Below are 20,327 nucleotides of genomic sequence, written 5' to 3'. Positions count from 1 at the left end.
GTTGAATTCAGAGCAGTTCTCTAATTTGTCAAAGTCTTTTTAATTCTAATCCTGTCCTGGAACGTGCTTTCAACCCTTCCCACTTTGGTGTCCTCTGCCACTTTTATAAGTATATTCTCCACCCCATTATCCAAGTCATTAGTGAAAATATTGAACAGTACTTCGGGCATGCAGCCCAATTCTGATAGCAAAAATGCACACATTGATACATTATTTTGAATAGCAGTGTACATTGAGGCCATGCAGCCACCCTGTGCCTCCTTATGCTTCTGTGCAAAGGCATAATGGGGGGCTCAGCCATAATCCCCCTTCAGTTCCTTCTTATTAGTGCCCATGACAGCAAGAATGAATCTGGTACATGTCAAACCAGCTGTCTGTCTCTTGGCTGCAAACTCATCTTTTATAAATAGTTTAAGATACAATTCTTTGCCTTTACCCTGCTGTCTTTGATTATTTCTGTAATTTGGCTGTTTCAGAAAAAAACAGGAGTGAGGCACCAGCCCCCATAGCAGGCTAAATCTAAGGGTTTAAGCCCTGCACAAGCTGCGATCTGATAGCCATAGCAGATACTTTTTCCTGCTGGGGGAGAACCACATCCCTGATGAGTGCTTGTGCAAATCCTTTTTGTTGAGGGCTCACAAATGTAGGGATGCACACTTAAAACAACATATATTCACCTATACAGACAAGATTCTTGATATTCAGATTCCAAGGCCTGCAGGAACTGTTGTGACATCTACTTTGATCTCCTGTATTATACAGATTATAGAAAGACCCCAGAATTTGCCAGATTCAAAGAGTGACTCAAACTCAGGCAAAGTATCACTTAATCTTTCCGTGCCTACCACTAAAAATAACCTGTTTAATGCAATGAGTTGGTAGGAAGTTGCTTAGTTATATCCCCAGACCATTTTGGATCTCAGCTGTTTATTTTTATTAAAAGTCCTTTGCTATGGGAGAGGAAATAAAGTATCTCTTCTCTGGAAATCCTAAGGGAGTCTTAGAAATGACCACAATTTGCAGGAAATGTTACTACTTGAAGATTGAGACATGTTTTTCCAATGCGGCAGAAGCAGCTGTGCTAAGCACCAGGAAGCATTCCATAAACTAGTTTGAAAACCAATATGTACTGAACTACTTAAACAAATGATTAAATACAAAAGGACAATTTCAGATACTTTAGACCATTTTTAATTTCTTTTGTTCATGAAAACCACATTCTACCCAGAGATGATTCTCCTCTTTTCTACTGAATAAACGGTGATTTCTTCTTGAAGTTTTTATGAAACAAACCGACATGACTCAAACTCTTGTATTTGCTGCTTAAGATAGAAGTGTTATTCATGCAGTCAACATAGCTCTTGGGAATAATTAACTTTTTGCTCACTTTGCAGTAGCCAAACAATATTACCACTGTCACAGAGGCTAAATTAAAAAAATTCTCCATGACTTTAATACTACAGTGATGGGCACTACAGAAAAATTATAGATAGTAAAAAAAGAGTGTAAAAATAGATTCGAGGATATTTCCCATAAGATTATAAACATTTTAACGCAAAACAGATGTTGCATCTGAAACATTTGACAGTATCATTTTAAAAACAAGAACATTTCACAGGTTTCTTTTAAAAAAAACTGACTGCATTTATCAGTATTTCTTTATGAATAATTTTTATCCTTATATAATTAGTTGGTGACAATCAATCATTTTGAGAGAGACACTAACACATAAATGTTCTTCGTTGATATTACTACTGAGAATTCTCTGATGCCACTTTAAACAACTCTGGAAAAAAAAAAAAGGCAAGTTTCTTCTGAATGATGCAAAGATACCTTTACATTCTTGTGTTAGGAACCCCACACTTTCCCTGAACATTTTTCAGTGTGATTTAAAAATACAGACTTAAAAATCACATTGCTATAGGAATTTTGTTCCCCTACTTTAGGCCTCCAGGCCCACAACTCACTGTGCAGAGGTAGAACTCTACATCTACAGTTATAACGACTTGAATGAGGCTCCGTGCCGGCACACTGGTGTGCCCACATGCAGCGAACTGGGCCAATATTAACTCCTGAGACTATTATAATGGATAGTGATAGGCTAAAATGATCTCTCTCATAGTTAGTTTGTATATTTGACAGCCTCTTCCTTATAGTCAGTTTCACTGTTTCCACCATGTAGCCTTCCAGGCTCTAATTCTGCTAAGCACTTAAGCATGGACTTAACCCACACATCTATCAGACTCAAGTACATACTGTACTTAAGCGCTTTACTGAATTGGGGCCTAAAGGCCTGACTTGTAGAAGTTCCAGTTAACCACACAGCTCCAGCTGAAATCGACAGGGGCTGTGGATGCTCAACACTTCTGAAAATCAAGCCCTTAGTTATCCTTGGTTTGTGTGGAATCTATTGTGATTTCTCATATTAGCTGAGAAAACATTTACTATTCAGATCTTCACCTTACGTTCTCATTTTAAGGATAAGTGATAATTTAGCACAGATGACTGCAAGAGGTGTGTTTATCAGTCACTATACTATTACCATAAAAAACAGCAAGAAAAAATAAAAAGACAACTCTGTATAAAATCTTAATATAGCGGAGCAGAAAACTCAACTCCTCCTCCAACAAGTCGGCACACTTTGAAAATATAAGATTCCTTCCATTTATTTTTTATCATCATTTTAGGTTGTCTGTTACATCATATTAGGGTAAGAAATTTCTCCTCTTATGTGCATATGTCCCATTAATGGGTTCATATGTACATATATTCACTCATTATATACATTACACAAAATGGAGTTGCTATAACAGATTGCCCATCTGTAATGACAACTAAGCAGTTTTGTAGTCAGGAAATAAGTACATATGGCTTGTTAAAGGCAAGTTTTATTTATTTTTTTATGAAAATGGTGAAAATGAATCTAGTATTAAAAAGATTGTTCTTGTGTTTCCTATATATATACTGGTCAGTCAGGTCAATGGACTGGGCTGAGGGCATCATAGAGTCTCTGTGCAGCCAACTCCACCATTTCTCGAAGGGATTCATCATCTTCATTTCCTGGCTCACATTCAGCAGTCTGAAAGAAGAGATGTGTGTAATCAAACAGCCCTGTAAATTTACCTTTTAAAAAAAAATTGTAAGTAAAGCCAATTAGGAGAAGGAATAGTAGAGAACAGTCTAAGCAGCAATAAAAAATTTCCTACAGTGGTGAAGCAAATTGTAAGGAAAATTATCAAGAGATTTCAGCTGCATTGCAGTCTTTTAAGCAGCTTGGCTACACATAAGATAGTTCAGCAAAAGATTTATATCAGTCTTGCTGAGAAACAACAAAACTAGATAAAAGTTTGTGCTTGATTAGTCATTAATTTTGGAATTACTGAATAGTAAGTCTAGCTTTGTGAACTAGATTTGGTTCAAAATCAAGTCTGAGTCCATCAAGTGGCACCCCAAATGTAATCTGTGACCTCATCTGCACTGTACTAAGTTATTTTAGGTAGAAGCTTAGAACCAATATAGAGTGCCAATCAATAGCTCTGCTGTAAATAATTCAATTTTAACCCACTCATGGTCACCCGGGCATTCAGTAAATAAAGTTTATTTCAAAATAAAATCCATTGCCTCTTTTACTCATTAAAGCAATTCATTTTTTTATTGAGAGGAAAACATCTATGTATACTTGAAACTTGCCAATTCATCCAGGTAGAGAAGCCCATTGACAGCAGTAGCTCTTTGACTCATGTAACTAACAAACAAATGGCAGCAAACAAGGATTTATATTTTTGGTGGGTCGTGTGGCTCTTTTAGTCTGAAAGACCGTATTTACTCCCTTCTACTCTTAACTTGTCTCCTTTCTGGACAGGCACCCCTGCCAGGAGATCAAACAAAAGCTCCACCTTAAAAGCAGATGAAAATGATGCTTGGATGATCCCTCTTCTGTAGCAAAGTATAACCTTAAGCCAAAACCCATCGCCTGAGCAACATTCCTGTGCTCCACTAAGCCAAGATGCAAAAACCAAATGCTATGATCCATTGTGCACAAATCTGAACCCAACCCTACTTAACATTTAGTGTTTTGTTTTTTTAAATCTCTGCCTTTTAAAATAGAAGCTTTTGGCAATTATCCATTTCTTTATGGTTTCTTAGTGCCTTAGTGTTGATTAAGGTGAATCACTCAGGCACTTTTAGTTCAAGAAGAAAGGAGAGACTACGCAGAGTATATAACTATACTGGCAAATCCTCCTAGTGTAGCTGTAACTTATACTGGCAACAGAGTGCTTTGGCTGACATAGCTTATACTGGTTCAGTGCATGAAATAAGATATAATGTCAAAAGGACTTATGCCAACATAACGGTGTCGACACTAGGGCTTTAGCCAATATAGAAATGTTTGAGGGGGGAGGGGGAAGCGGGGGAATCACATCTCTCACCAACATTACTATGTTGGCAAAAGTTTCTAGAGTACACCTGGCCTGATACAATGCCACTGAAGTCACTGGTGTGTACACCAGAATAAATTATATAAAATACAATACTCAAATATATTTTGATTAAGCAGTAAAAGTTTCCCTCTAAGCTTCTGGTACACTTTTGTCTCTTCCCTCTTCCACATGGTCTAAACAATCTGGGGCAGGAACCATCTTTTTGTTCTGTGTTTGTACAGCATCTAGTACAATGGGGTCCTAATCCACGTGGGGGGACCACTAGATTACAATACTGGAGGATATTAACCATTTATTTCACCACCACATTGTTCTAAACATCAGGTGTACATCATCTTCCTAAAACCAAGTTTCAATACATTTCAGCTTTACTCCTTAATCTAACTGATAAATAGACAAGATATTTCACTGTCTGTGGGCATCGCAGATTTTGGATTTAGTTACTCAAGGATCAAGATGGACAAATCTGATTTGCTTGGCACATTTTCTACTGGATGATTGTTTGCCTTTATTCAGACTGGAGACTATATTTTAACAGTCTAAAAGTTCTAAATCAGTAAGTTGGATCAGTTATTCTATCTCTACCATCCCTACTCTGTTTTTGTACATTTTTATTTAATTTCAATTTTACTTATCGCAAGTATGGTTGCTACAAAGAAAAAAATATTTAAAGTTTCTTTCTCAAAAGCAGAAGAATCAGAGGTTAGTTTTTTCCCTGTAAGATTTCTGAATAGGATTAAACTGTTGTGATGCTGCATATCAAAATATGTCCCATAGCAAGTGGAACACAATATTCATGGGAACATTACCATTACACATCAGACTTCAGAGCTCCATGAGATAAATATTTTGTCTTTTTTTGCCTGTTCGCTCCTATAGCACAGTTCAAATAATATCAATGAATTTAACTATACATACCCGTGTGTCCAATGAAATATTTGCAGTCTTTCCATCCACTGTGACACTTAGAACAGAGCCATCTTTTGCAGTAACACAGTCCTCTCCAAACATGTCCCTAAAATAAAGGCCTATAATTGTAAAAACATAGCTAAATAGCAAACTCGTTTTTCTTTTAATTATCTTTGGATTCCAGGCAGATTCTGTTAGCATAGTATCTGGTTTCAGTCACTGACTGGGTTACTTAACTTTAAAATTACAGATGACAAATACTGATCTCAATTATTAAAGTGGATATTTTAACAACTTTTAGGATTTTACTGAAAAAAATCTGTTAGTAAGTAAGGGCCAAAAGCCCCACTGACTTCAGCAAGTGCATCTTCCCCCCATCACCCGCCAAGCTTCTATGGAACAGGGAACAAATGTCAAGGCAAGTCTACCTAAAATATAGATATTACAGGATTTCAAAATACAGTATGTTAGTAAGAAGTGATTGTGATGGATATTGCAATTCCATGCAATATCTTTGGGGACCATACTGCATCACTGTGGGCCAAGTATTGTATGCAATTCCAGTGGGAGGGTCATCACAGCTCCTTCACGAACCAAAACCAGTGGGGGGGGGAAGGGTTAAGGTGAATTACTCAAGTTGTAAATACCCCCCAAATGGTCCCACCCTCTGCGGAGTCTTGCATATACTGGTTCACAATAGGTTTCCCAGAGACCGACAGGTGAAGAAAGAGCTTTTCACAGAAAAAGGCTGCATTTAAACTGATCAAGGCCTTCCTGCAGATCCAGCAAACAGACAGGATCTTCTGTCCAAAGAGGCCCCAACCCTTGCGAAAGGGTTGGAAAGACTGATGGGTGACTTCTGGTAAGTTTTTAGCATACGTATAGGAACTTCTATTGTTTTGATAGGGTTTCTCTAACGTTTTTAGCTTAAGAATAAACATGCTAACTCAGAAAGAGCCGTGTGTTAATTTGTAACTGCTGGCAATACACTGTTCAGAGCCCTCAGAAAGCCCAGGAACTGGCCTTTATGCAGACTGGCTTGCTGGGGATATCAATGTGAAACAGGGCACTGTGAAGCCTTAAAACCCCAGTCAGAAGGGAGTAGGACAAGTGTCCCCCTGCCCAGAGACAGGCAACAGCGGGAGACCTGAGACCTGTCTGGGCAGTCCTGAAATGAACCACCGAAGGGGGAAATATAGGTGCAGTTACCCTGAAACTGTGACAGTGATGGCTTGATTTTCAGGGGTTCTGAGTACCTACAGCTCTCACTGAAGTCAGTGGGAAATACAGATCCTCAGCATCTCTAAAACAAATAAATATCACGCCCTTATTTCAACAAATTTAAATGATCAGAAAACAACATCCTGAAACAGTCTGTCAGGATATTGCAGGATTTATTACCTTTTATCCTTTGGTTTACTTAATTATTGAGAGTCTCAGAAATGAATCTGATATAAATCTCTGCAGCCTTTTTGAATTACAGTACATGCAAACAACGAAATGGGCAAAATGTAGGCGAGAACTGTGTTTCTTTATAAGCCATATATTTGGTGGCCATATATATTATGCTAAAATCACCATATTTGTAAGGCAAACAAATAATATTTCTAACTGACCATTTTCAGTTATTATTAATATGACAAGCCAACTTACTGAAGCATGATCTCCATCCTTTTGCTAAATACATCCATATCTACTTTTTTGGCAATCTTATGCACTGCAGCTGAAAAAAATAAAGAAGTCAGCATTAGATTTTCATTGACATTTGCTTGCGTTGTATTTTCCTCTTGCAAATGTCTACCATTACAATATAGTTAATTTACAAGTCATCGTTCCTAAAAGTCTGCATATTTTTCTTTATGGAAATTTATAATTGAAAACAAAAATGTTTCATGAAATACTAAGAAAAAAGTTGCATTTTAAAGGAACAGCTTAAAGATTATATTTGAAACAAGTTCCTTTATTTCTGTTACCAAATCCATCAGGCTATTCAAACAGTAAGGGTATGTCTACACTACAAAATTAGGTCGAATTTATAGAAGTCGGTTTTTTAGAAATCATTTTTATACAGTCAATTGTGCGTGTCCCCACACAAAATGCTCTAAGTGCATTAAGTCGGCGGACTGAGTCCACAGTACCAAGGCTAGCGTTGACTTCCAGAGCGTTGGACTGTGGGTAGCAGTGAGTAGCTATCCCATAGTTCCTGCAGTCTCCGCTGCCCACTGGGATTCTGGGTTGAGATCCCAATGCCTGATGGGGCAAAAACAGTGTCACGGGTGCTTCAGGGTACACGTCGTCAGGCCGCTGTCTCCCTCCCTCCGTGAAAACAACAGCAGACAATGGTTTCGTGCCTTTTTTCCTGCATTATCTGAGCAGACGCCATACCACGGCAAGTATGGAGCCCGCTCAGCTCACCGTCACCGTACGTCTCCTGGGTGCTGGCAGACGTGGGACTGCATTGCTACACAGCAGCAGCTCATTGCCTTTTGGCAGCAGATGGTGCATTACAATTGGTAGCCATCGTCATCATACTCCTGGGTGTTCTTTTAGCCAATCTCGGTGAGGTCGGTCAGGGGCGCCTGGGCAGATATGGGAGTGACTCAGCCAGGTCATTTGCATTTTCTGCTAAGCACCCAGGAGATGACGATGGCTAGCAGTCGTACTGCACCGTCTTTTGGCAAGCAGCCAGGAGATGATGATGAGTAGCAATTGTAATGCAGCATCTTCTGCCAAGCACCCAGGAGATGACGATGGCTAGCAGTCGTACTGCACCGTCTTTTGGCAAGCAACCAGGAGATGATGATGGGTAGCAATCGTAATGCAGCATCTTCTGCCAAGCACCCAGGAGATGACAATGGCTGGCAGTCGTACTGCACTGCTTGCTGCCAGACTAAGATGTAAAAGATAGATGGAGTGGATCAAAACAAGAAATTGACCCCAATTTGTTTTGTGAAATCAACAGCCTGCTAAACTCAGGGTTTTGAGTTCAATCCTTGAGGAGGCCATTCTGTGTGATAGTTGTTTGTGTTTCTCCTTGATGCAAAGCCACCCCTTTTGTTGATTTTAATTCCCTGTAAGCCATGTCATCATTCACCCCTCCCTCCGTCAGAGTAATGACAGACAATTGTTTCACGCGTTTTTGCAGCGCAGAACAAAAAGCTGCAAAAGCAAAACCAGGCGAGGAGACGATGGCAGTGCGATGACAAGGACATAGACATGGACATAGACTTCTCACAAAGTATGGGCCAGGCAATGTGCCCAGGGAATGTGCACATCATGCTGATGAGCTCTGCATGGTCACCTGTGCTGATCAGCTTGCCACACTGGTCCAACAGGAAATGAAATTCAAAAGTTCACAGGCCTTCTCCTGTCTACCTGGCCAGTGCATCTGAGTTAAGAGTGCTGTCCAGAGTGGTCACAATGGAGCACTCTGGGATAGCTCCCAGAGGCTAATACCGTCGAATTGCATCCACACTACCCCAAATTCAACATGTCAAGGCTGCTTTCAGTGCTAATACCCTCGTCGGAGGTGGAGTAAAGAAATCGATTTAAAGAGCCCTTTAAGTCGAAAAAAAGGGTTTCTTCATGTGGACGGGTCCAGGCTTAAATTGAGGTAACGGTGCTAAATTCGACCTAAAATCATAGTGTAGACCAGGCCTAAGAGTTTTACAAGTCTAATTTTTACTTATTTCTGTTTACTTTTCACTATTTATACTGTTTGTTTACTTTTTACATTTCATTCAGTTGGGTAATGGCAACAGCTTCATTTCTGTTTATAATCTGCTTTGTTTTCTGGTTTCATAAATTAGGATAATACTTCACTCTCTTAAACAGCAAAAACTTCTTTAACACAGTTAAGATTGCCCTTCCAGTATCTTACTAAGTGCAACAAAATTCAAACTTGTGAAAACCAGGAAATAGAGTTAACCACTGGGAATTATCTTTATGTAATCCAGCTGCATTCACTGTGTTAGGTGTAGTTACATTGAATGATAGAGAAATTAGTTGGAACAGCTTGAAAAGAGTTGTGACTGTGGTCTGAAGCAATCTGTGGGACTGTGCCCCGCTGGGAATGTATATGAGCCCCTCTCTTTCTTTGACCCGCGTATGTGTGTGAGATCAAAGGAAAGAAGTGAGCGTATGCCTTGACAGATCCACTATGCATATTTCAGCAGTGTTGTGTAGGCTGTGCCATGGGGATTGTCAGCAGTTAAGTGGAAGATGAGTGTGGTCTGTGAGTTTAATGAAGAGTAAATGAAAGTGTAGCGTTAGATGACATTGGTGCATAAGGTGGTAGGTTTGTAAAAGGAGCTGAAAGGGTTGTAAAAGTTAGCAGATGGGGTTTCCTTTCTGGGGCATAGGAAGCTCCTGTGCAGTACAGTGAAAATGCAGAGTGCAAATATGTTTAAGGTTGTAGTGGGGCATTGCTCAACGAGGGCAATGTTAAAAGTGTGGCCTTTCAGTTTAAATCTGTATTTCCTAGTTTTCACAAGTTTGGGTTTTGCTGAACTTGATGTTCTGGAAGACCACGAGCTACCACGGGGCAACCTTTACTGTGCGCTGATGAAGTTTTTGCCATTAATTAATTTTGCTAGTAACTTTCCTTTTAAAAAAAAACAAACAGAAAGAGGAATGTTGTTGGTAGGACTTAGTGGTGATTTAGGCAGTTGTAATTATCACGTAAATTTGCAATTCAGAGGCTACGGTGGCCAGGAAATAATACCATCACCTAAGTTTTATACAGCGCTTTTCATCGGTAGAGTTTCAGAAGGGAAACATAATTATCTGCATTGCACGGATGGGAAAAGTGAGGTAAAGAGCGGTAAAGTGACTTGGCCAAAGTAATGCCACAGGCCAACGGCAGAGCTAAGAACAGAATCTAGGTTTTTTGAGTCCCAATCCACTGTTGTCTCCATCAGGGTGCATGGTTGCTTTGTGATTCCTACAAGTCTCTCTCCTTCCCCACTTTGTTGTACTGGAATGGGGACAATGGTTGTTGAATCGTTGGGAGTGTGTAGTTGCTAGCAGGGCTGGTGAGAGAAATCTCAGACATGGTTTATGTCCCAATTACTTGGCAGCTTTATTACATGGCAATTATAGGAACTTTAAGCATGTGAGGGAAGGGGTGTATGTGTGTGTGTTTTCACCCATAATCCCCTGCAACATGTAGCAAGTTCCCTGCCTCCATCATTTCCAGCTCACCCTCACCTTCCTGTCTCTAGACTGATGTCTAGAGGTAGATCGGCAAGAAGGTGAGCAATGCCAGCCATAGTGTGGGGAGCATCGACCTCATGCCGGAAAGTAGCGCCGAGGAGACCAGAAGGAGGGTCTGGTCGACCAACAGTGAGATTGGGACACCAAGGGATGAGAGTGGGACCTGCCTTGGGATCCTCCATGCAGTGGTGACCATTGTTTCTTCTCCGGCAACTGGCAGTGCTCCCCCACCCTCTGCAGGGCCTTAATGGCGGGCTTGCTCTCTTGGGGAGCCTTAGCCTGTCTTGCAACACCGAAGACATCATAGGGGCAGGTGGAGACGTGCTCTCTCTGCGTCTGGGCTTGGGATGACGATGGAGCAGGCAGGGTTGCAAGTCCCATACTGCTCCCAGGAGTCAGTGGTAGACCTTTAAAGGGGCTAAGAGCCCCAGCCGTGGAGGCATGCTCACATGGCTCCAGCGAAGGCTGGCGGGCAGGCCCGGGTCCTTTGCTGGATGAACTCTGGGCCTTCTTGTTCGGTGCTGGAGAGTGCTTCTTAGCTCTCATTTTCGGTACAGGCAACGGTGAACGGTGTTGGGAAGAGGCCAGTGCCAACAGTGCGCTGCACACGGAGGCAGAGGCGCTAAATGCAGCCTGCATAAAAGGCTTGGAAGCCGAGTGGAGGGCGGACTCCATCAAGCCAATATCTCTCTCCTTTTGGGTGCAAGACCGAAAGTTCCTACAGATCCAGCAATGCTCCTTAATGTGTGACTCCCCCAAGCACTTAAGGCAGCTGTTATGGGAGTCATTCACAGGCATAGGCCTGCTGCCATCTGAGCAGGGCTTAAACCCGGGAGCCCAGGGCATGCCCCGCTCTGGGGCAAAGTCCCCACTGGGACCCTGACTATTAACTAACTAACACTTAAGAACTACTTAATAACTTCTTAATACTATCAACAATGTACAAGAAGCCCGAAGGCACAAAGGCCAAGGGAAGAAAACTGCTAGCTCTTCTCAAGCAAGAAAGGTGCTCCGACTGACACCACTGGTGATAAGAAGGAACTGAGAGGACATGGGCCAGCAGTGCCTGATATACCATGGCATGAGCATGGCACTCTAGAGGGTGCCACAGCTGGCCCCACAGGTACCGCTAAGGCAAAAATCTCATAGAAAAACCTGGCCTTGCACATCCGAAGCTTCTGCAGTCACTGCTCATCATCCCAAGCCTGCATTAGGAGGCAATCCCACCAGTCAGTGCTTGTTTCTTGGGCCCACCATCTGCAGCTGCTCTACAAATGCCATCAACAACCTGGAATTGGTTCTTTGCTATGTCCCACAGCAATCTGTCTTCCAGGAAATCATCATGCTCCCAGCTGATTTAGTTCTTCTTATGGCTCTGCAAATAGCAGAGGATCATGGATTCTGTGCTTGCAATGCTCAGGACAATAGTGCAGAGCTATGCAGCTTCCATGCTTCTGCCAGAGTAGGCAGACAGTGAGGACTGCACCGGTTTGTGAGGTTTTTAAACAAGGCGTGAAAATTATGGGATATATAGATGAAATTATGGGATGGAGACACTTGCACTCTGGGAAGTTATCCCCTTGCTCCCAGTCACCCCTGTGTGACTTTTTTCTGCCCCACCATGCATTGCCAAAACTTCCCAAAAAACAGTGCACTGGATGGTGGTGGGTTGCACACTGGGATACCTACCCATGGTGCACCACACTGTGCATTGGCACAAGCACTCCTGGTGAGTACACACAGCACCAACACAAGGAGCTAAGTATGCACTTGCACAAGCGATATACTAACCACGGCAGCTTTCTGCAGACATAACTTGTGTCGACCAAAGTGTGTAGTGTAGATATGGCTTAGAAGTGCTTGTGAATGCCTAACTGGAGAACCAAACTGACTAATGAGATTGTGATTTGATTTCCTCTAAGGGGCTAGTAGGTGGCATGCCCTCTGTTGGGGTAACTCTTAAGTGTCTGAGACCCCAGTGTGATGATTGCAACTCTACCTGTGCGAAAAAAAATACTGATAAAACATGTCATCTTTAAGAAAAGCTGTTTCTTTTCCAAGGGAGGAAGTGTGCTGTTTCTAGGGAACCCCCTGGTCAAATAGCTAGAAATTTGCGTAAGAATAACGGAACCCCACACCTCTATGAGGCACACCAAATGTCAAGGCAATCAAGTAATCATACAGATGTTAGAGCACTTAGAATCAAACTTTAAAAAGAAAGCTCGTTTTAACCTTAACTATAGCAGTGCTGGCACTCCACTACAATAGGCTGCAAGTACAGCAGGGAATGCTTAAGGTAAAATAGAATAGCATCTATTATTTTAAAAAACAAAACAAAAACCTACACATAGGTTGTAAATATTACGTTTTGTAAATTTCCTCCTTCCCCAAGAACCAAACTTTTGGTCCAAATTATGTGACCATGTCCAAAATTGGGGACCAGATCCTACTCTCAGATACACACACAGCTCTCATCAATTTTCATAGATAAGCAAGAGCATAGGAAGGCAGAATTTGGTTTGGCACTTAATGTGAAGAAGAATGCATGTGTTCCAAGCATAAAGGTATGTATTGGCAAAGAGTATATGGTACAGACCACAGAGGATATGAGAACTTTTAGACTATTTTTGCCAATGTTCATTACTGTTATTTATCCAACTTTAAATTTCTACTACCATCATGCTGCACAGTCCCCAAAAATGTTCATCCTCTTGGAGTGTCACATCGTTCTTCATACTTTCTACTAACTGAAAACAACTTCACCAGTACATTTCAATCCATCATGCAGCCCCTGTTCCAGTTCATTAAGACAATAAAATACAGGCTCATATATGAACCAGTCATAAGATACCACCACTATTAGTCCCAGCAAAGTTGCTTTGTTACTTGAGCTAATCAGCAACCTCACATCCAGCATCTGGCACAATAATTCTGTTATGACCTAGTAATGCTATTTGGTTACTGATGTCAATGGGTATATATCTAAAACCAGGCAAAATACAAACACTACTAAACAGGACTTTCAAATGAGAGGCTAAAATAAATATTTACCTGTGGTACCGTGAATCACTTACAATGTTAAATTTGGCTTTCTTTTAACTTTGTACATGTAAACCACTTAATCTCTTCTATAATAATATGGCTGTAATTTTTCCATGTATTAATGCACAAGTTGCCATTTACATATAAAATGATCCAATTAACCAACAATACAAATCAAATCAGTTTTGTTTTTAAACAGCAAGTCTGTTTGCTCATTAATAAGTGTTTTGCTTCATAATGAAAATAAATGTATCATAATATAAAAAGTCTGCTAAGATTTTCAACAGCAGAGAGGCTAAGGAGTATGCTACAATTAAATACACACAAATTAAATGTAATACCTTTCTGTATTTTGGGATTTGACTGAACTTCCAGGATCACTGTTGTTACAGTGTCTGCATACATATCATTTGCAGGATTTGCTACCCACTGAAAAATAATAATAATTAATAATAATACTCTGGCAATAGCATAATCTGGGCAGAATGAAAAATACAAAATACAAATGTCGTAACAGCCATGAAATAAATTCTCTTGACTCTATACGCTGATTTGTGCTGAAGAGGCTAACTTCCATAGCTTTGGATACATTTTGCACTATATTAATTTTAAAATAAATATAACTTTTTGAATTGAAAATGGAGTCACCTAGAAGTTCTCCATTCCCCACCATGACACATTCTCAAATTCCAGAGGCTCCTTCTCCTTTGTTTTCACTCTCTTTAGACACACTAGAGGGATTACTATCAAATGATCTGAGATGCTTCTTCAGGAAATGAACATAATCTTGGCATTATTTTCAACTACTATTTGCCAGGAAGAATATGGCACTGGGTCTGAAATTTGGACCAGTATAGAATTGCTCTATTCTTTTTAAAGCATTTCTACAGTGCTAGTTAATGACTAGCACTGATAGGCAAGTGCCTCCTCAGAAAGGTATTAGTAAAGTTTCTCTCTAATACTAGTGGCAAGAACGGTGGCGCTTATACATCAAACCTCCTGGGATATCTAACTGAAGTGAAGAAGTGAAATAAACATTTTAAAAGGTTAAATAAAATGACACATATCAGAGTAAGATGGCCACTGAAGGAAACTTCACCAGTGACCTTATACCTTTAACTTGATACCCAGCATAAATAACTTAATGATCCCTCATTTAACTCAGCACCAAAGCCACATTCGGTGACATTGGTTTCTACAAAACAGGAAATGGAATATTTCTTTCTCCCCCTTTTCACACTTACCTCAAGTACCACCATGCCAGGTTCCTGGATCACAGTAATATTTTTGAAAACCTTCAAGGCTGGCTTTTGCTGGATTTCGATTTCCTCTACATCACCTACCATGTGGCAAAAATTGCTTAATGAGAGCAAATTACATAGCAAAAAAAAGTCATTATAAAACGGAGTACCTATATTTGCACAGGAAAATATATGTGTGTGGGCCATATATATGCAATCCATTTCTTCCTTCTCAAACACATACTCCTCCATGCATTCCATGACACTGTTTGGCTTTTTAGTGTGTAATACTGGCCATATTAGCTGTTCCAGTTGACATGGTTTAACAGTACAGTACATTAACTAAAGCATACCAGTAGAAAAAAGCAGTATTCTTTAACCTGTTCTTTCCCTATTCTAGCCCGAGGCCCTTTTCCCTTGTTGTTAATATTAACTGTGTTAAGTATCTGGTCACAATTAACCTTGTTAGTGAAGACTGCTAGAAAGATGCTAGATCTCACAAATACCAAGTTTTATAACCTGTGTAGAAAACAACACATTGTAAGAATATTTTCTTGTGTAAGAAGTAATGTATGGAATTATAAAGTAGCCAAGCAAATAGTAAAGTGGCCTGGAGAGCCTCAGAATTAAATGAATGTAAATCATGCAGTTAGATACAACAAATGAAGGTTGAGATTGTCAAAGAAGTCTAGGGGATTTAGATACATCTTCCATTATTTTAATTTAAATATTTACAATTAAATAAACAACCTGCTTCTATCTTTGTCTTCGAAAAAGAAATTAGACTTTAAGGTTGACTGATCCTTTTCTCAAGAGAAACTAAGTAAATGGTGAGGTATATGACTATCATTTTTAGCCCATCCCAGTGGATGTACAATACACTTACTAAGATACCAAGGAAGAAAAAAAATTGATTTTCTTTGCCCTTGTTTTATACCCATTTCTCATTCTGGAGTAAGTGTCTCAGCAAACAGCGTCCAAAAGGCAGAACTTAAAATTTTCTCACTGTTTTACTGACAATTTGGGAAGGTGTGCTTCCTGTTTTGGTTAATCGCTTCTTTCCCAAATACTTATGAACCCCAGGATCAAATTCCTTAAGCTTTTATACATATGTTGTCTACAAAGTTAAAGAAAAAAGGCACTAGAACTACAGACAAACAAATCCATATAGTTGGATGGTGGGCCAGTGCTTGTTGCACCTCTGAAGCTAGGAGAAGGAGAGTTGTGGCAAATGGGAGGCAGGGGAAACTTACCACCAGTTTCAGGCAGGCTTGTACTTGGCATGGCTCAGATGTGCCTCTGCTGCCATTATCTGTGTTACTGTGGTTACATTACTATTTATACTCATGCTAGCTCATGGCACACTAGTAGGGGAATCACACTACTGGCTTGCAGTGTAGACACAGCTTTGGAGACTACTTCTAGCAGCGAGAGAAGGATGCTTCAGTCAGCATGTCTAAGCTATTACCTCTACTAAAACTACTAACGGGATAATAACTGTGGTGGCACTTATTGTGAGAAAGACATTTAACTACTAGAAACCAACTGAAGACCAGAATAATTTTAACACAGGTAACTGAATACCAGTTGGATATTTTTCAGTTACTGACAAATGAATTGGATTTTGACCAACAACCTGCAGGTGAAAGTTGCTGAAGTTTAAATCTGGCTAGGGATTTTGGGAATCTCATATTTTCCCCATGCTCATTGTTTTACATTATACACCTCTACCTCGATATAACGCTATACTGGGGAGCCAAAAATCTTACCATGTTATAGGTGAAACCATATTATACTGAACTTGCTTTGATCTGCTGGAGTGCACAGCTCTGCCCCCCCAGAGCACTGTTTTACCGCGTTATATCCAAATTTGTGTTATATCGGTTTGCATTTTATCGGGGTAGCAGTGTATACACAGGATATTCCCACAAAGATCCCCCACTTGTGCTCCTATGATGGCTCTGGCAAGGCCAGTGAGAATCTAACGAAGCTTGTGAAAATTTGCAACAAATTATTAATAGCTTAGTTAGTAAGAGGACAGCAGAATTTACCACTCAGATTTCCCCAAGAAATAGAATTAAAACAAAACAAAAACCTTTAAAGAAATGACAATAGATGTTGAACATCTCTTTTCAAATACACATACCTGTCAGTTTCTGGAGCTGGTAATAAAGCAGATTGAAAGGACCAGAATATGGAATGGCTTGTGTCTGTGTTACAGTGCTCATAGCCAAATCAGTGTAATCTGAAGGAATTAAAAAAAGAAAAGGAAGTTAGTCCTTTAAAAGATACTTCCTAAAAAATAGATTTTTCAGTGCTGAGAAATGGTGGTTATTGTTGATTCCAAAAGTTTACATACAGTTGGCAGAAAACAGAAAAACAAAACAAAAAACCCAGTTGTAGTTTACAAGAAGAAGATTGGGTCTGTAATTAAGGCATGGGCAAGGCCCTGTATTTTATGTGGCACATTAGATGTAAATTATGCAACAGGGATGCACTGTCTCCCACAAGTCCCCTTGTCCTAACTGTCCTATTCGATCAACTTATTGTTCCTTGTATTATTTATTTTGAGACTACATTTACTTCAAATCATGCTTTCTGCACATTTTAAGTTTTCAATTTGCTGCACATTTTTGTACTGAAAACTAATAAATGCATTTTAGAAGCTGTCACAGGAAAGCTTGCTTCGACAACTGGCCAGGGTCCACCTCCACCATCTATGGTATTTTTGGCACCCACACAAGAATGGAAGGTGGTTTTGGTTTTTGGTACCAGGGAGGGAATGCATTTTTTCTCACCCCGTTTTTGGGCAGTGACAGAGGAAGGGTTTGAATTCCTTGTTTCTCGCTCCAGCAACCAACGATAGCAACTAGTTGCCCTACTGCCCCGCCTTAATATCTACCCCAAATCCAACAATGACAAGTAAGCACAGTAGTTTGATTTTTCTGCTAATGCGATCAGCTGTGAAATTGTTGAAGGTGACAGACTTCACCCACTGAAATGAACGGAGCAGTTAACTTTGTAGGTCTTAACCTCATTTCAGACTTTCTGCAAATTCAGATTTGAGAAGTTATTCTGAAAGCTGTAATTGTTTGTTGTTGATTCTGTTTATGCACCATTCCTTGCATCATACCAAACCCAAACTTCATAACATTGTCCAGTTATACACAATGAAAACTCAGAAGTGTGGCAGGGCAAGTGGTGCATAGGTTAAGGCCATACAAAAAAAAATAAAAATGCTGGTCTTCAATACATAGGCCTTAAAGTTACCATCTGCCATTGCAGGAGGGAAAGGAAAATAGTGGCAGAAAGCTTGCAAATGCCAGTGTTCTTTACCCATAAACCCTCCCTATCTGTTTGAATGGTCTCTGACAGGTATTTCATATTACAAACATTCCTGTACTGCTGTAAATAACCCATATCAAGCAACTTTCCCCCACACTTAGCCTAAATAAAAGTTTATAAATTGACGCCAGCCAATTACTGATATCACAGAAATTGTAGAAACATAATGCATCAAGTATAAGGTCCTATACATCTTTTGCCTTTAAAACAGGAAACTCAGCTTAGTTACTGAGCACATGACGGTATGTCATCTTCACCTACTTGAGAGGTCACATGGAGAAAGGATGTGATAGTTAAAGTTTCTTTTAACCAGGATCCCTGAAACTCGCTGTCCTTGCTCTGGCTTTTTATCTGCTAAAAACCCCATCACCTGTCGAAAAGAGAAAAATCAAAATTGTTACTGGAAAAATTGAAGCTGCGGTGGATGGAGGTTAATTCTGCAGATGAAATGCAGGCTCCTTTTTAAACAACTGAAGATGATATCACCACTCGAAGCTCACAACATGGCCAAAGGACACATATAGAGTAATCTTTGATAGCAAGCACATTTCAAAGGCACAACACAACAGAGAGATTTGGATAATAGAATGATATTCAAATCTTGTGACATATTTCATTTACAACAGCTGTCATATAGAACATACACGTATGGTCTACTTAACACACAAGTGATGAGAATTATATAGATGGTCAACTGATTCCCATAAAGAATCAGAGCTGCAGACTTTCTAGTTTCTCAGCCAAAGCAAGTGACATCATAAGTACTATCAACACATTTTTTATCTCCTTTGTTTATGGTGTTTGGTGTCACTAACTGGCAGAACAACGAGAAAGCCTGTGGATCAGATTTCTCAGGCTCTTACTATGGCATTTTTATTACAATTCAACACCAATTACATCTTAAACAGCAGCCATATATGCTTTTCCATTTCTGAATTCTTACAAACAAGCTTCTGACTTTTGGCATAACCCTTGCAGGGAACTATTATGTCCTCCAAGAACAGCACAATGTGTATTTTGATGCAAGTTTTAGGACTGTACCTGCTAGAAAGGGATGCTGGGAATTCACAGATACAGAAGTCCAGAGATTACCTTCACTATTATAGATTCTTTGTAAAAACTAATGTACATTATATGTCATTACCTTTATTTTCTTTCTATATTTTCCTAATTTAGATTGCAAGCTCTTCAACGACAAAAACCTTGCCTTTCAAAAAAACATCTCTAAAGTGCTGTTTGAGTGCAGGGGTTTGTAAAATATCTACTACCAAAAAAAATATATATACCTAGAATCATACAGATAAACCTTAAGTAGACATATTCAATGAGGATTATTTCCAGAACAGCATGCATACAAATAATGTATATGTGCATATTGACTATACTCTATATACTCCACCCACCTCTGAGACTAGAAATACTTGGTCAACCAGGCTGGAAGAGGTTAACTGATCCTGCCCCATGGGAATCTATGTGATTTTTGCCATTGATTTTGTTGGAGTAGGATCAGATGCTTAATGAATACCATTTACTCATTTTTCAAAAACTCCTTCTTTAAATCTTTATGTAACATTTAAAAAAAATTAAAGGCTGTATTCAGCAGAGAGAAGGTTGGTTATATAACAATTTTGGACAAACTATCAAAACAGTGTCCACAATAGATTTTTTGGGGGGATAAATGAAAAATGCTACTGATGAATACATTTTTCTATCTGTACCACTGTAAGGTCACTTGTGCACAGTCGCTCTCAGCTAGTTCAATATTCACAGCTTTTATTGCAAGATTTAACATTGCATCAAATAAAGTTGTCATTTGTCATAACTCCCTTCATTCTGCAAGAGAGTCTAGAACACTGGAGATTCATTAACTGTCAAGAATACCTACTATATCCACATTTAAATCTTTGTTTTTCAAGAAAGATCTTTAGGTAAAATATATTATCTTTGGATTCCCTTTGTAGTTTCAGCATCATGTTTCAAAAAGCAGAAAAAGTAACCAGTGCATATAATATCTTCTGCTGGATAATCCCATTTTTAACCTGTGTCATCCCATCCCTAAAGTATCTAGAGATGGGAGACACTCAAGAGAGTGTTAATTTTAAGAGAGTGTCTGAATGGAGTCAGCAAGTGTTAT

The 20,327-nt window shown here is 39.7% G+C and overlaps 1 protein-coding gene across 3 annotated transcripts in view; it reads right to left on the bottom strand.

Moving 5' to 3' along the window:
- Positions 1 to 1,175: 1,175 nt before the first annotated feature.
- The window catches only part of CPSF3 (cleavage and polyadenylation specific factor 3), a 65,154-nt gene continuing 46,002 nt past the window's right edge, over positions 1,176 to 20,327 (bottom strand). For 2 of the 3 annotated variants that reach the window (XM_050950748.1, XM_050950746.1), the window contains 7 exons: positions 18,455 to 18,563; positions 16,995 to 17,093; positions 14,852 to 14,946; positions 13,949 to 14,036; positions 7,005 to 7,074; positions 5,361 to 5,457; positions 1,176 to 3,123 (listed from right to left, as the gene is read on the bottom strand). In XM_050950748.1, coding sequence (XP_050806705.1) covers positions 2,893 to 3,123; positions 5,361 to 5,457; positions 7,005 to 7,074; positions 13,949 to 14,036; positions 14,852 to 14,946; positions 16,995 to 17,093; positions 18,455 to 18,563 — 789 coding nt within the window. In that variant the 3' untranslated portion in view covers positions 1,176 to 2,892. The remainder of the gene's footprint in view (positions 3,124 to 5,360; positions 5,458 to 7,004; positions 7,075 to 13,948; positions 14,037 to 14,851; positions 14,947 to 16,994; positions 17,094 to 18,454; positions 18,564 to 20,327) is intronic. The other variant, XM_050950747.1, reaches the window with a different exon arrangement.

Source organism: Gopherus flavomarginatus, chromosome 4 (assembly GCF_025201925.1).
Source record: "Gopherus flavomarginatus isolate rGopFla2 chromosome 4, rGopFla2.mat.asm, whole genome shotgun sequence".
Classification (NCBI taxonomy): domain Eukaryota; kingdom Metazoa; phylum Chordata; order Testudines; family Testudinidae; genus Gopherus; species Gopherus flavomarginatus.
Note: the sequence above shows the minus strand (reverse complement) of the source record. Positions and strands in the feature narration are given on the sequence as shown.